At 41.5% G+C, this 13,429-nt stretch overlaps 1 protein-coding gene across 9 annotated transcripts in view; it reads right to left on the bottom strand.

Moving 5' to 3' along the window:
- TMEM63A (transmembrane protein 63A) overlaps positions 1–13,429 on the bottom strand; it is a 50,256-nt gene that overhangs the window by 6,726 nt on the left and 30,101 nt on the right. For 2 of the 9 annotated variants that reach the window (XM_075042539.1, XM_075042537.1), the window contains exons 22-28: positions 11,820–11,935; positions 11,382–11,444; positions 10,596–10,786; positions 9,165–9,289; positions 8,368–8,507; positions 7,592–7,811; positions 7,044–7,136 (exon numbers count right to left, since the gene is read on the bottom strand). In XM_075042539.1, coding sequence (XP_074898640.1) covers positions 10,616–10,786; positions 11,382–11,444; positions 11,820–11,935 — 350 coding nt within the window. In that variant the 3' untranslated portion in view covers positions 7,044–7,136; positions 7,592–7,811; positions 8,368–8,507; positions 9,165–9,289; positions 10,596–10,615. Of the gene's footprint in view, positions 1–900; positions 1,070–5,789; positions 5,917–6,947; positions 7,137–7,591; positions 7,812–8,367; positions 8,508–9,164; positions 9,300–9,644; positions 10,787–11,381; positions 11,445–11,819; positions 11,936–13,429 lie in introns of those variants that run through there. The other 7 variants (XM_075042531.1, XM_075042533.1, XM_075042535.1 and 4 more) reach the window with 7 other exon arrangements.

The following is a 13,429-nucleotide window of genomic DNA, read 5'->3' as shown; positions in this document are numbered from 1 at the left end:
CACAGGGAAATATGGATTAGTATTATTTCACCATATTAATTGAAATGGAAGCTGTTAAATAGAGTCACTCCAGCAGAGCCCTGCTCCATCCCACAGGGCTTTATACTCAAGAATACCACGTAGTTTGTTTCACAGAAGGCAAGTTAATGCTCCTGCTGGGCACATTTGAATCTTGCTCAAAGCCCCCGATATACCATGACAGAAAATCGTTAGGGCAGCCTAGATCAGTATTGTGAGCAGAGGCAAGACCTCTCACTACCTTTCCTCTGCCTTCTGTGCTTCTGCACCTGGGTGCCAGCAGCAGAAGGCACAGTAGCTCTCAGGTCTCCCTACAAGGTTTGACTGCAGTACTGCCTTAAAGAATTCAAGTATAGCTTGAAGGTCTAAGATGGCTAACTGCTTCCACATTAGTTGCAAGCACTAATTCTACATTTACTTGTAAATGCTTTAATTAGTCAAAATTTATGTTCTCATTTGCAAAACAGTGTGTGGTTCAGGCCAGTCAGGAAGAAAATACAGAATCATTCACTTTGTCTAAAATAGACTCTTCTCAGAGAAGACCATCCCCAAACTTGTTTCAGGTGTGGTATATTGAAAAAAGATTGCTTATTCAGGAGGAACCAGCTCACCTCTGACAATGACAGCTGTTTACAGGCACCACTATGCTCCCTCTTGCACAAGTCTTGATCTCTGGCCATTTGGTTTTGCCTTACTTCTGTCCCCTGTGTGGCCTTATATTTCAGAGCTGAAGATCATCCCTCTCATCTTTAATGCACATGCAGACATCTGCTGTGGTGCTAGGGAGCACTGCCATATACTGATATAACTGAATACTTCCCCGGGGACTGTTCAGTCACAACGCAGATAAAGTAAGTGGGAAGGAAGTTTGCTATACGATACCTGCCAAACCGATTTTCAGATGTGAGTAGAAGGCTCGAAGCAGTTTCACTCTCCCTTCTGGAGCAGATCTGCTTGAAGGGGCCCAGCCTTGATGAAAGGATGCACATCGGGACTCTGTTTTGTGATCTTATGTTACAGCAGCTCACCCAGGCTCAGTCACCAGGGAGACCTAGACAAAAAACAACTGCCTGTAGAACCTTTCTATTTTTAAATATGCCTCACAGTGCTTAGCAATCTGAGACAATGATAATGAACAGAGGCAGTAAACGAGCACGTCCTTGCCCCGCTCTGCACACCAGGTAAGTGCACTTCAGTCTACTACAAACACAAGCTGTCCACACTGTCAGTTTTACTGAGTATAGAAAATAGGCACCGAGACACTAAATCCAGCACAAAAATGGGTTTGATTAGTTACTGTCTGAAAGAAAAAAAAATCTGGACCTAAAAGGCATAGACTGTAGAAGCTTAAAAATTATAATTAAACACCTGCTGTATAGCAAAGGTTATTCTGAATTCTGATGTCACACTTCTCAAACCTTAAGCCCACAGATGTCAGCAGCTGTTGTTCATCACCTACTTATCTACAGATACAAAGATTCAGTGGAATACTATGATAATGTGAAAGTATAAAATTCAGCTATGTGCCAGCTGTAAAGCCTGCCATCAATTCCCCTCCCCTTTTTCAAAATAATCATCTGTTTTTAGAAAAACACAGCCCATCCCACTGCCTGTAGTGCAAGGTTTAATACTAATGAAGTGTTTGTGGGCTAGTGATAGCATCTGCATCTCTTCCTGCAGGGAGCAACTCTCCCACAAGCCTGAGATTTGGATTTGATAACCACCTAGAGTGAATCCAGACTCACTTCTGATAGTCTAGTATTGGCTAATGGGCTATTTGGTACAGTACTACAGTGAGCAGTGCAAAAGTCAGATAATCAGAAATAGTTTTAACATTTCTGTGAGCAATTAACTGCATATCAGATTACTGCAATAGTAATAAACAGTAAGAAAGGACTCCCTGCTCTGTTATTCTTGTTCTTATTTAAGTGAGCCAGCTGAGTACCTGCCATTCAGACAGTACATTTCCTCTAACAAGGCCAAATGCGCTGCTGTTAGGCTGGCTGAGCTGTTTCTTGGGAATAAGGTTCTTTCTTTGAAATAGTAGCTGTGGCCTTCAGGAGAACCCAGAATCCGATGACACAATGATGCTCAAAACATTTTCTTTTGCTCCAGAGCCATTTCTTGTTAAAGCTTCCATTTCTGGACCAAAGTTGCCCCAAAAGTCTCTGCTCAAAGAAACTGCTGTCCTAAAAGCCATTCCTTCTTAAGTTGCTCCAAAACATGCATTTATCCCACACTGAAACCAGAAGTAGCTGACCTAGACCCTGGTTTTTAATTAGCCAGTTACAGTCCAAGAAGAGTCTAGATAAGAGGTTCAGAACCATGGAGATGCCACTGAAAATAAACATAACTTACCCTCTGCCCCCCACAACTGAAGTGCTTTGGAAAGCGCTTCTGGTATGGAAAAACACTAGTAAGGTCACCACCCTCTCATGCAGCTCCAGCTAAACTAACTCCCACTACAACGGAATGTGACTTCTGATTTTTAAACTACAAACGATAATGTCCTGAAATCCGAGCCACTATATGCAGCCTTTGGACATCTTTCTTACACAGCCAAACCAGACAAGACTTACATTAAGCAAAAGAGTCAGGCATTACTCAGATTATGAATGAAAAAAAAAAATGAATAGAAATCACACTTTCATACAAAAAAAAAGGAAGTTAAACCATCTTTTAGTGAAAAATAAAAATCTGTGAAGTCTAGCATGACAGTTAGATCTAAATCCATAAGGGGCACTATTCATCACCACTGAGTCAGCTAGAATTGCTTGGGGGCAGGGATTGATCTGTTCAAGACAGTCAATCAAATGTACATTCTGTTTTACAGCAGGTACAATATATAATGTACATTAAATGAAGATACATTTTTGTCTTAAAGAGGAATGGAAAGATCCTTCTGGATACTGTGGGAAGAGACAAGGAATAAATCCATATTGATTTCAGGGTAGCTTATTTCAAAACACTGAGAAATGATGCCACTTGTTTTACTTGCTGTAATAGCACTTTAAGGAACATAACTCACACTAAAACCTAAAGCTTAGAATTAGTTTTCTTTCATGGAAGAAATATCCCGTGCAGTGCCAGACAGCCCTGATGGTGTTATGCCAATGCTGCTAGAAGAATTAGCCCCATTACAATTGTCAGTTGTCTTCTGGAGAGCAGTATTTATAAACAGATCTGTGCTGAGTGACAGCTCTTTCCCCTTGCTAGATGTAGTCCAAACGTCAGTCTTCAAAATACCTTCCTGATTGGATTTTAAGATGTTAAGGATGCTCATGCTCTCCCTGTGTTCAGTAACTGAATGTCTGCAGTTTTCAGGATAGGACGAATGATAAATGAGATTTAAGTGATGACTTTCCATTTTCCTAAATGAAAGATAATCCCCCTTTGCAGCACTGGTTCAAACCACTGCAGATGATCAGTGCAGAGAGAGTGTAGTACAGAGAAAAGGTGAACAGAAACTTTAGAAGACAAAACTACACTCAACCGCCCAGCTACTGAGTCAAAGATACCAACATGACAAACTTAACTATATGGAAAGACCAACTCACGACTGTTTCAGCAGCACAAAAGAGGTGCAAGGAGGGAAACCGACTGCTTCACCTTGCCTGTGCTGCCTGTCCCAGCAGCTGCAAGGGGCCAGGCATCCCACTTGCAAAGCCTCCTGCCCCCAGGGCTGAGCAAGGGGCTCTGCTGTGTGCGCAGCCCAGCTGCCAGCCCCTCGCAGCAGCTGCAGCCTGCGTTGGGCCCAGTGAGGGCCAGGCCCTGGAGGCAGGTGACAAGAGAACTCGCAGCTCTGAAATTCCTCCCAGTCCCTGACTTGCCCCCCACCGGTATCCACGCCACATCCAACGCAAACCCAACTTCTGCCTGTCCTGATGATACTGGCTTCCTGGTAAATACCCCGTCCTTCCTTCTTAAGGCGATCCACCTACTGTTGCTTCACTCCTAGTTGTCCGTCACACAAGAGTATGTGGATGTGTCCCACCCCAGGGTGTTCAATAAGCGATAGATGTCAGCATCCTCCTCCGCAGAGGGGAAAGGCCTAGCCCAGCCAACATTCTTCTCGCTAGGTCTGTACAGCATCCCTCGCTCAGTGCAATTTCATGAGCTTGAGTTGCAGCTCTGCTCCAGCTGAGCCTAAGTAGTCCCACTCATTTTTGGACCATGGCCATTGCTGCCTTGTAGGATCTCATCTCTGCTCAGAGTGCACCTACCAACCTTTCAGCTTCCTCAAATGAAGGAAAGTCTAAGAGGAGCTTTATTTTCCAGCAGTTCTTAAGCTCCTTTGCAACCAAGTCTGTACTATTGGAGTGGTTTTGTATGTAAATACATTTGTATCTCTTGAGTTCTAGGAATTCTTGTACAGTCTTTAAGGGAACTAAGGTCCACCCTTGCATTTTTGTCTCAATACAATTTTTTTGCATCACCTCAAGTCTTTTGTGGCTGATAAAACTTTTTGCAGTGATCAGAAGGCATTCTTAATATTTCAGAGAAACCGGAGACAAAGAGGGATTAAGTAATATCTCACAAAACTGAACAGAACACACTGCAGAACACAGATATTATAATTCTCCCAACTTCACCACTACATCTTTTCCCTTTTGAAGCTAAATAATAGAAATAATTGCTTAAATGATTCCTCTTAAAGGTGCACAACTGATTTATTTCTCAATTTTTTCCCTTTTCTTCCCAGCAGATTCTGATTTCTGGTCTCAAAAGGGAATAAATTCTCCCTATTTTAGGAACAATTTTGAAGTTACAAATGTCAAATATAAAAGAATAAGAAAACCCTACTCCATTCTCTAAAGCTAGAACCCTGTCATAAAAAAAATCAATGCCTGCAATCAAATTATGGTACTTAGCAATTGTTTAAATCACTTCATTTTCCATTTTCCTCTGTGGAGATAGCGGCTGGTTTTATTTCTCTATGTCTATAGATGGAGGGGGGAAAAAAAGTACTGATAATTTGCCTTAGGAAAAAAAAATAATTTAGAATTCAAAATAAGTTTTGACATGGAACATCTTCACTTGAAAGAAGCAACTTGGTGCTTAACATTTCAGAAGAGCAGGCTGTAATAAAGCTAATTGATCTGAAAATCTAAGTGTAAAACACCACTAAATGCATTAAAGATTTTCACACAGAAGGCAAGCTGTGTACAAAAATACATCTATCTTACATTCCCTCTGCTCTCAGTTTTCCTCCTGTACTGCAACTTTTTTTTTTAATAAACATCTGAGAAGCACAACAGATAGATACCTTTCAAAAACAGTCACTAGCTTCCATGAAAAACTTTCACCCTTTTGCACCACTACATAAAAATTGGAGGTTCAGAACCACGTGGCAGTAATGATCTGAGACAGCAACAAATTCTGGCTCCTGTTTTATTTAGGAGTCCCTTATGACATACCATACATTGGATTTCTCGAACTCTATTTTAAACATCACTTTTGAGAAGAGTGTCTTCATTAACTATTAACCAGCACTTAATTAACCACTGAGTCTAGAAACAGATATGAAAATTTCCCTCTCCTTCTTGGCTATTTACGGTCCCTCCCATTCCCACCTGAATATTATGCACAGATCTAGTATAGAGCGTTCAAGGAGATCAGATCTCACAACCACTGTCCTGTAACTTCTCAGAGAAAGATATTTTACTTCAAGATCTAAACATAATCATCAGTTTACAGTCTGGAAGGTAGAAGTGTTTTAAGGCCCTAAAATTACGCTGTCATATCTGTGTTATATCGTATGTATCACATACCTATCACATCTTCAGGAATTTATAAGATGGGATGAAGCTCTGGACTGCTGAAGACAACAAACTTCCTATCAGTAGACATTTCCAAACCAGAACTTTAGTGGAAAGCAAACTCCATCCAGAATTGAAGCTGGAAATATATTTAGCTGGTTAAGTTAGTGAAATTATTATTTAACACACAGAATGTTATTTTCCACTAGCCATAAAAGTTGGGCTTGAGGTGGAACTTTCAATCCATTCAAAAGTGATATGATCAGATACGTGTTACACTGGAACTCACTTAGGAAGGCAGGAAATAACCTGCTACGGCAGGGAACAAATCCTCCTACAGGAAAGGAACAAGGTTTGCTTTCAACCAGGAGTCCAGAGTCGCCCTGTAATACCTGCAGGCTCCTGGTTGGAAGAGATTAGTAACGGAGGCACACTGAGTAGGGAGAAGCAGCTTTGTGTACTACACCAGTTAATTCATGGAGCCACATTCATTCTTTCATCAAAAGAATTAAAAGCTAATTATAGTACATGCAATAGAAAGACAGCTGATCTTGATACACATTCTCTCCAAGCAACAAATGCTTACAGACTCTGCTAACAAAGAACAAGTGAAGATAACCCAGGAGCTCTGTGTTTGAGCACAAAAAAACTGGGAAGTTGCACTTGCTCCAGCTGAGATGCTACGGCCTAACCAATAGGATGTCAGATACAAAGCAAGAGTCAGGAGTTAACCCAAGAACCAAAAAATTAGAGGCAAGAATGTTCTACTATAATGACCCAATCTTCAGTGTCTCTGCTTTCGGTAATTTCCTTTCTGTTTTGATCTGTCAGACAGCTGTCCTCAGAAAGAAAGAACAACTACTGTACCTCTGAAATATCTGAAACAGGCACTTGCAGCTGTTACAGACAGGTGACAAGCAGAATCATTCAAGAAGTCTTGCCTAGATTGGACAGAGAAGGAATTTGCAAGACCACTTTAAGAAGACAAGACACATGGCCTCTTTGAAAGTTATGACCCTGGCCATCATTTGGAATTAGAAGTGTGTATTTCCTTGTATCGTTGCAGTTTAGAGACAATAAAGCGTGTCTTTTCTTTGTACTCAATGGACATGGGTTTGTGTTAGTGACAGAAAAACACCCCTCCTCCTCAAATCTTCCTGTGCCTCTCACCTCACTTTTGCCAAGACCCAGGAAAACAATTCTGTGGCCTGCTGCTTGTAGGGCAAGCCCACCTTCTTGAAAAGCATCAAAGTAAAAGGCTTCCAAATACTAATAAATGAACTCATGTAGATCATACATGAGAAAGCTTTCAGTTGTGCTACTAGCATCTGTGGGTAAGCAGAGCTGGGAATTTGATTTCTGTAAAGAGACAGAAAGAACATGGTTTAGTGCTACACTGAAGCATTAAAAGCTTAGCCAGCACAGAAATCTGCTTTTGGCTCAAGACATGGGAAAAGCCCCAAGAAAAACAAGACATGAACGTGTGCACCTAATGCAAATGAGAAATTGCAGTCATTTGGGTGTTGGGGATGTGTTTCAACAGGGCTGGAGGTGAACCAGATTGGGCATACATCTAGAATAAGCTCTAACTGGCACAGAGATAGGTATATCTAAACAAGCCAAGGTTTTTTTGGAGTCTCAGCGTACCATATAGCATTTTCTTCACTACAGAAGAAAATAGTCTATAGCGAAGTGTTTGCAGAAGGGTACTGAATTGTACGGTATCGAATGAGCTCCATCCTTCAACTTTTCAAAGGTTGTCCCCTCAGCTGTGTCACAGAGAATCCCATCACAGACCACACTGTAGGGCTTACTCATTCTCAAATGTCAGACTTGTCCAGGATTCATGTTCCACAGAAGAACTGCTGGTGGCGGCTGCTAGAACGCAAGTAAGGACTTAGCAAGGACCAAGGTGGGGGGGAGGAGTTGTTCCAACTGAGCAATGCAAGGCAAGCAGCAGGCGCTGGATCTCAACAAATATGGCTTCTGGGAGCTACAATCAGTAACTCCAGCTGGGCCATTTGCTTAGGCTTCCTGCCAAAAGATTTATAAAAAGAACAGTAAAGAATGTGCAATGGCTTTAAATATGAATTTCAGATACAGTGCAGCCAATATCCACATTTGTGGAGGCTTCCATCCCTCAGCTTTTCTCTAAGGCTCAGCAAGGAATGCAAGGAGTTTCTCCTGCTGATCTAATTTTATCCTCTCAGAGATATCCACCAGCATGAAGGAACAAATTACAGCCAGTGCAGTTTCCTAATTACTTCCAGCTCTCAGAGAAGGAACCAAAAGATACTAGGGAAGCAAGCACAACACAGCAAAGCTGATAAACCAGCCTTTAATTTGTGTGTTGCTGTACATGGAGGTCTTGTGATAATTTACTACTAGGTGATCCTGGCCTTTACTCAAACTAGTGCATGTCTTAATATCATAGACATTTCTATGAGTTTAACTGCAACAGTGTACAGTGGCAAACAAGAATGGCTGCTACATGATAAGTGAAATATGCAGGTGGTTTCCCCATCAGACACACAAACTGGTTCCTCGAATACCAGCAATGACTATTTAGCAACATGCAACTTTCCATTACCTAGTAGGTTTTCCATATTCTGTATCTGAAGCACGTTAGCATGACTGGAGGTGGGTTTATTCAAGTTCACAGCAGAGCTGGCTCGCTCTGTACTGAACCTGTGCCAGCCACAAGGAGCTTCATTACCAAGGTTCAGCAGCCTTCCAAGCACAAAAAGGAAATCCAATCACCAAAAGAGTTTTTGTCCTTGATATGGCATATAGAACCTCACAGTGAATATCAAAAGTCACTTGTTCAAAAAAGTAAGTTATACCACAGAGCATAAAAATCCTGCAGTGCCAGCACTGTAAATAGGTCAAGTGTGGTAGCTGAATCATTTATTTGATTCCTCAATTAGTATACACGTAAGTGTCCACTGCTTCTGCAGACACTGGTATAAGATGGGGTACCGCAGCTAGAAATGAGTTAGAACAATCATACACGTCTGATCTAATTAATACAACAGGCTCTATCTCCTCCTTCTGTCCTCACATCTGTATGAGATACTCAGAGACAAGTAAAAATTGTGGAATCTGTTGGTTTTCTTTTTTCTTGATTTGAATACCAATCTTAAATGGCAGTTTGTCTCCAGGGTACATACTACCTCCAGTAATACCATGATCACTAAAAAAACCCCACAATATTCAGTGGACGTACCATCTCTAGTAATACCACGATAGCTAAAATCAACACACACACACATCCTCCCTGACTAAACTGCAACACTGAAGTGACAGTATAAAGTCTGACACAAATCCATGCCCCCCCACCAGACAAGGCTCCTCCCTTGCTTTTTAAGAACCAGGAGTTATGTGTACCTTCAACTAACAGACACGGCTTGTCATCAGGGTTGTCAAAGCTCTGCAGTGTCCTTCTTGCAGCAGGGCAGGTCTCCTACTCAGCATTTGTCCAGAGTGCTGGTCTCGGGAAGCTGGAAGCAGTCCTGCAAGACACTGAATATCTGCATACACTTATTTATGACACAAATTCTACTCCAATCTCAAGATGTTGCTGCTTCACAGACATGCTAGAAAAGATCAAGTTCAGGAACTAACAGTTTAACAATGAGCAGGCAAACAGAGGGCTTGGGAGGGTCAAAACCTTCTCCTACCCAAAGGTCATCAAGATTCATCCCCTAGAGAAATTTAAAAGTATTCAAATCTCTCATGGGACATACTGTCATTCTAAGCCTTATGACAGTGCTCTTATGAACAGTTCATGACATTGATCATGCTGTGAGGCCGCTAGCAAAAGAACTGTTTCAATACACAAAGAAAAAAAATCAAGACAGCCTGAAATTTATCTGAACTCAGTGTTTTATTGCTTTGTGATTATTAGTTACACTTTGACACAATGTACTTTGGAATAAATTGGCACCTATTACATAATTTAAAAACTTACTATCTTACAGTTCATATAATTGGCACTATAGAGAAAACCCAGAGAGCTGTCATTTTGACCCCAAGATTAAAAGAAAGATAAAATGTTTACATCCTTTATTGTTGGCAGGTGAACTTTTAATTGTGGAAGGCCCTTAAAAATAGTGAACAGAAACTAACAACCTAAACGCCCTCCAAAAAAATATATAAAACCACAATCAGATAAATCACTCCCTTCTTTACACTAGTCATTTCGCTTTGGTACTTGTAGTACCCAAGTGCACAGTAACTCCCTCATCTCTTCTAAGGAAAAAAAGTAACATGATCAAGTCTGTACCAACTACTTTGGGTGACAAGAGGAGACACTCCCACACACCATCCTCAGCACCCACGCAAACAGCATTTTCACCAAAAGTGACATTGCATCAGGATTTAACGCATCCCAAGAGGTTTATAAATACTAAAGGGTTGTGTTGGTTTTGGGTTTTTTTTTAAAAAGGAAGAATTACTTTTAATAAATAAATGGCAGCTGTCATAGCTGCATTTGCTTTGGTGACCAGTTATCGATATGCAGCATAAGTTATCTTCATAAGGCAAGTCGTGAGATAGCATAAGTGAAGTCCCTGAGGATCAGCATCAATGCGTTCAACACGTTTGTTTCACAATGTGTGTAGACAGCCTGGAAAACAATCAGTCCCAAGGCATCTGCTTTTTAATCTCTGAGCACAGCTGCAGACCACACAATGAATTATTTCTGTACCTCTTCTGTAGGCAGGAATATGTAAATAAAACAGAATACTTAGAAGGTGAGGTGGGGCGGGGTGGGGGGGGGTAGAATTAGTTCTCCTAAACCTGGACCAAGTGCTCCACCTTGTGTTAGTCCTTGGCATTCAAAGCGAACCTCTCTGTGCCTGCTCAGTAATTGCAGATCCAGCAGAATAGTTTATGATTCCTTCTGCCTGTGAACAAGTGTTGTCCATGGTGCCATATGATTGTTGCTCCTTATGGGCAAGTATCGTCCTTTCTGTACAATGAGGATGCAAAACTCGGGGGACATACATCTGAAATCACAAGCATTAAGGATTTTACTAGTCTCTCAAAGTACGTTAGGATAATTCACCCAGGATAACGCCCTCGCCACTCTTCTTTTCATCCATTTCCCATTCTTCACCTTAACACCTAAGGCCTTTGGCACCCTAACGGAGGCTTCCTGGTGCAACACTCACCTGTACTTGTAGACTGTGGTACAAAGGCCCCTATTTCTACCTCTGTCCTACATCCTTTTTAGTGACATGGCAGGTAAGATCTGCTACACGTCACAACTTTGAAAGTCACAAAGCAGCGGCAACTGACTGCATTTGGCAGCAGTCCAGATGTGAGGATCTGTCTGGTGTAAGGCCCAGAACACAGTGTACATTGCTGCTGGAAGTAGCATGTCTCAACTACTCCTAAAACGTCAGCCGAAGGTACTTCTGGAACATCACCTGGGAACAGTCAAGGAGCCCAGCCGCAGAACTCTGTGGTCCCACATGCATATGTGAAGTCCCACAGTCCATTCAGACTAATACGTCCTACACAAGCTCTTTGGTTAGTGGGGTGAGAAATTAAGTTTTTCTAGGAAACGTAAGAGAAGATTAGTAACTCTTAACTTCTTACAGAAGATGTTGGGATGGCTGGTACATCTGTGTCGTTTCCTCTTTCACCTTGTGTGTCTTCTATCTGTAACCAGTAACACGTGGGGAAAGGAAGAGAGACAATATCAAATTGGTAAGTCAAAACAATATAGAGAGATCATAAGTGCCCAAAAACCTGCACAGACAGATCTCTCTGCAGTGCTGGTACTCTCTCCTCCAATCCTCTTGCATACTTCTTCCATACTGCTCTTTCCTCTCAAATTCAGTTCCTAACACTGCAGACTTTCCACTGTGCCAAGCAGCCTACGTCTACCACCAGCCCTCCTTAGCCATCTTACCGCTATGAACCTTTATGGACAGACATTGCTAGTGAGGAGGCACAAACAACCCAGTAGGAAGAGCTGGTGCTATGTCAAGCACATAGGTAGGTGCTGAAAGGTGTTAGGTATCCATCACTTACCTTATAATTCAGTGGACTCAGGTACTTGAAACAGCCAAAACAAGTATAAGCCAAGCAAATGATAATTGTGATGTTGACAACTAGGAAGGTAAACATGGTTGTAGGTGCTTTAAAGCCTAGAAAAATATCCAGAGAATACAATATAAAAATACATAGCAGGAAAAAACACTAAACCAAACAAACCTTTACTTTATCTTCCCCATTTTCAGAAGTCTCGGGGCGGGGGGGGTGGGGGGGGTGGGGGTGGGGGGGTGTTCCCCTTAGAGGACTGGGCACGCCACTTCCAGACACAAACAGGAGAACCTCATTATGCACAAAGCTCCTTGACTGGTAAAACCGCTGAACAAGCTGTTTCCCAGCTTCCTTAAAGGCCAAGAAAGGCAGCTGCAATACTTGAATGATAAACAAGACTCAGAGCGATTCTTCTCCTCCCTCAGTCATCTATTCCAGACCCACTTCTAAAATACTTTCATAAATGATCTGTGAAATGTAATAGATAGAGTCCATTTATTAAATATGATGATGGCACCAAACTGGATGGCTTACAAACAACCCAAATGAAAAAAAACAATAAAAAACCAACCCCACCCTCTTTCAAGGAAAAAAAAAAACCAACAAAAACCCCCAAAATAAACAGTAAGATGAAATTGTACCTAGAAAACTGTAAATAACTTCCTTTTGGAAGGAAAAATGAAATGTAGAGGGATAACAAACCTGTAGCACTGCAGAATACAACTGACGATTACAAGCTGGAAACAGTCAATAGTGTGATTCTATCACAAAACATGGGAAGAAGGGAAGAAAAAAAAAAAAAGCAGCAAGTCTCTGGTACCTACACAAAATAATCTGGTGCTACTGAGCGCCTTCAACTTGAGCAGCCTTGTCTGTGCAGGACACCACGACAAAATATGGACAGAACTGGGAGGAATCCAAGGAGAAGGAACAACAGAAGAAACCGAGTAAACGAACTAAGCTGAAAGGTAAGTTTTTCTTCAGAGAGAGAGAGAGAGAACTATAGGAAAGGACATAGTAGCAGCCTCTAGTATGGAAAAAGTTGTAGTGATTACAGTGACTTATTATTCTCCAGGTCCACTAGGGAAATATTCTGAAGAAATTAATCTCATTTTGCAGCAAAAATGACTTGAGTAAGATATTAGGGGAAAAAAAAACAAACCACAAAACCTAGCTGTTTCCAAGCTTCTTTAGTCAAAAGAGGCGACACCAACCCTCAAATATTTTGTGGTAACCCCAGCATATGCAGTAGCACAGAATAGACAAGTTTTACTTTTTAGCAGGTTATATAAGTCCTGCACAAATCTATTCATGAGGGGAAAAACACATACACGCACGCACGCACATGCAAAAAAACAAAACAAAAAAAACCCACAATCATGTCACTATTCAAACAAAAAAGGGAAGTGAAAAACCTCCCTATGGGTATTCTGGAATGTCCTTCAGAAGAGGTTGCTTTATAAGCATAGGCTGCATCAGTATTTACCAGCTGGTGAGGTATGTCTACACCAAAGCCAATGTATGGTGTGAGCCACAAAGCAAACAGCAGAGATCAAGGAAGAAGAAATCTCCAAAGATCAGTTTTCCCTGCCCTGTGT

The sequence above is a fragment of the Buteo buteo genome, chromosome 12 (assembly GCF_964188355.1).
Source record: "Buteo buteo chromosome 12, bButBut1.hap1.1, whole genome shotgun sequence".
NCBI classification, from domain to species: domain Eukaryota; kingdom Metazoa; phylum Chordata; class Aves; order Accipitriformes; family Accipitridae; genus Buteo; species Buteo buteo.
This window is presented reverse-complemented; position numbering and strand designations above follow the sequence as displayed.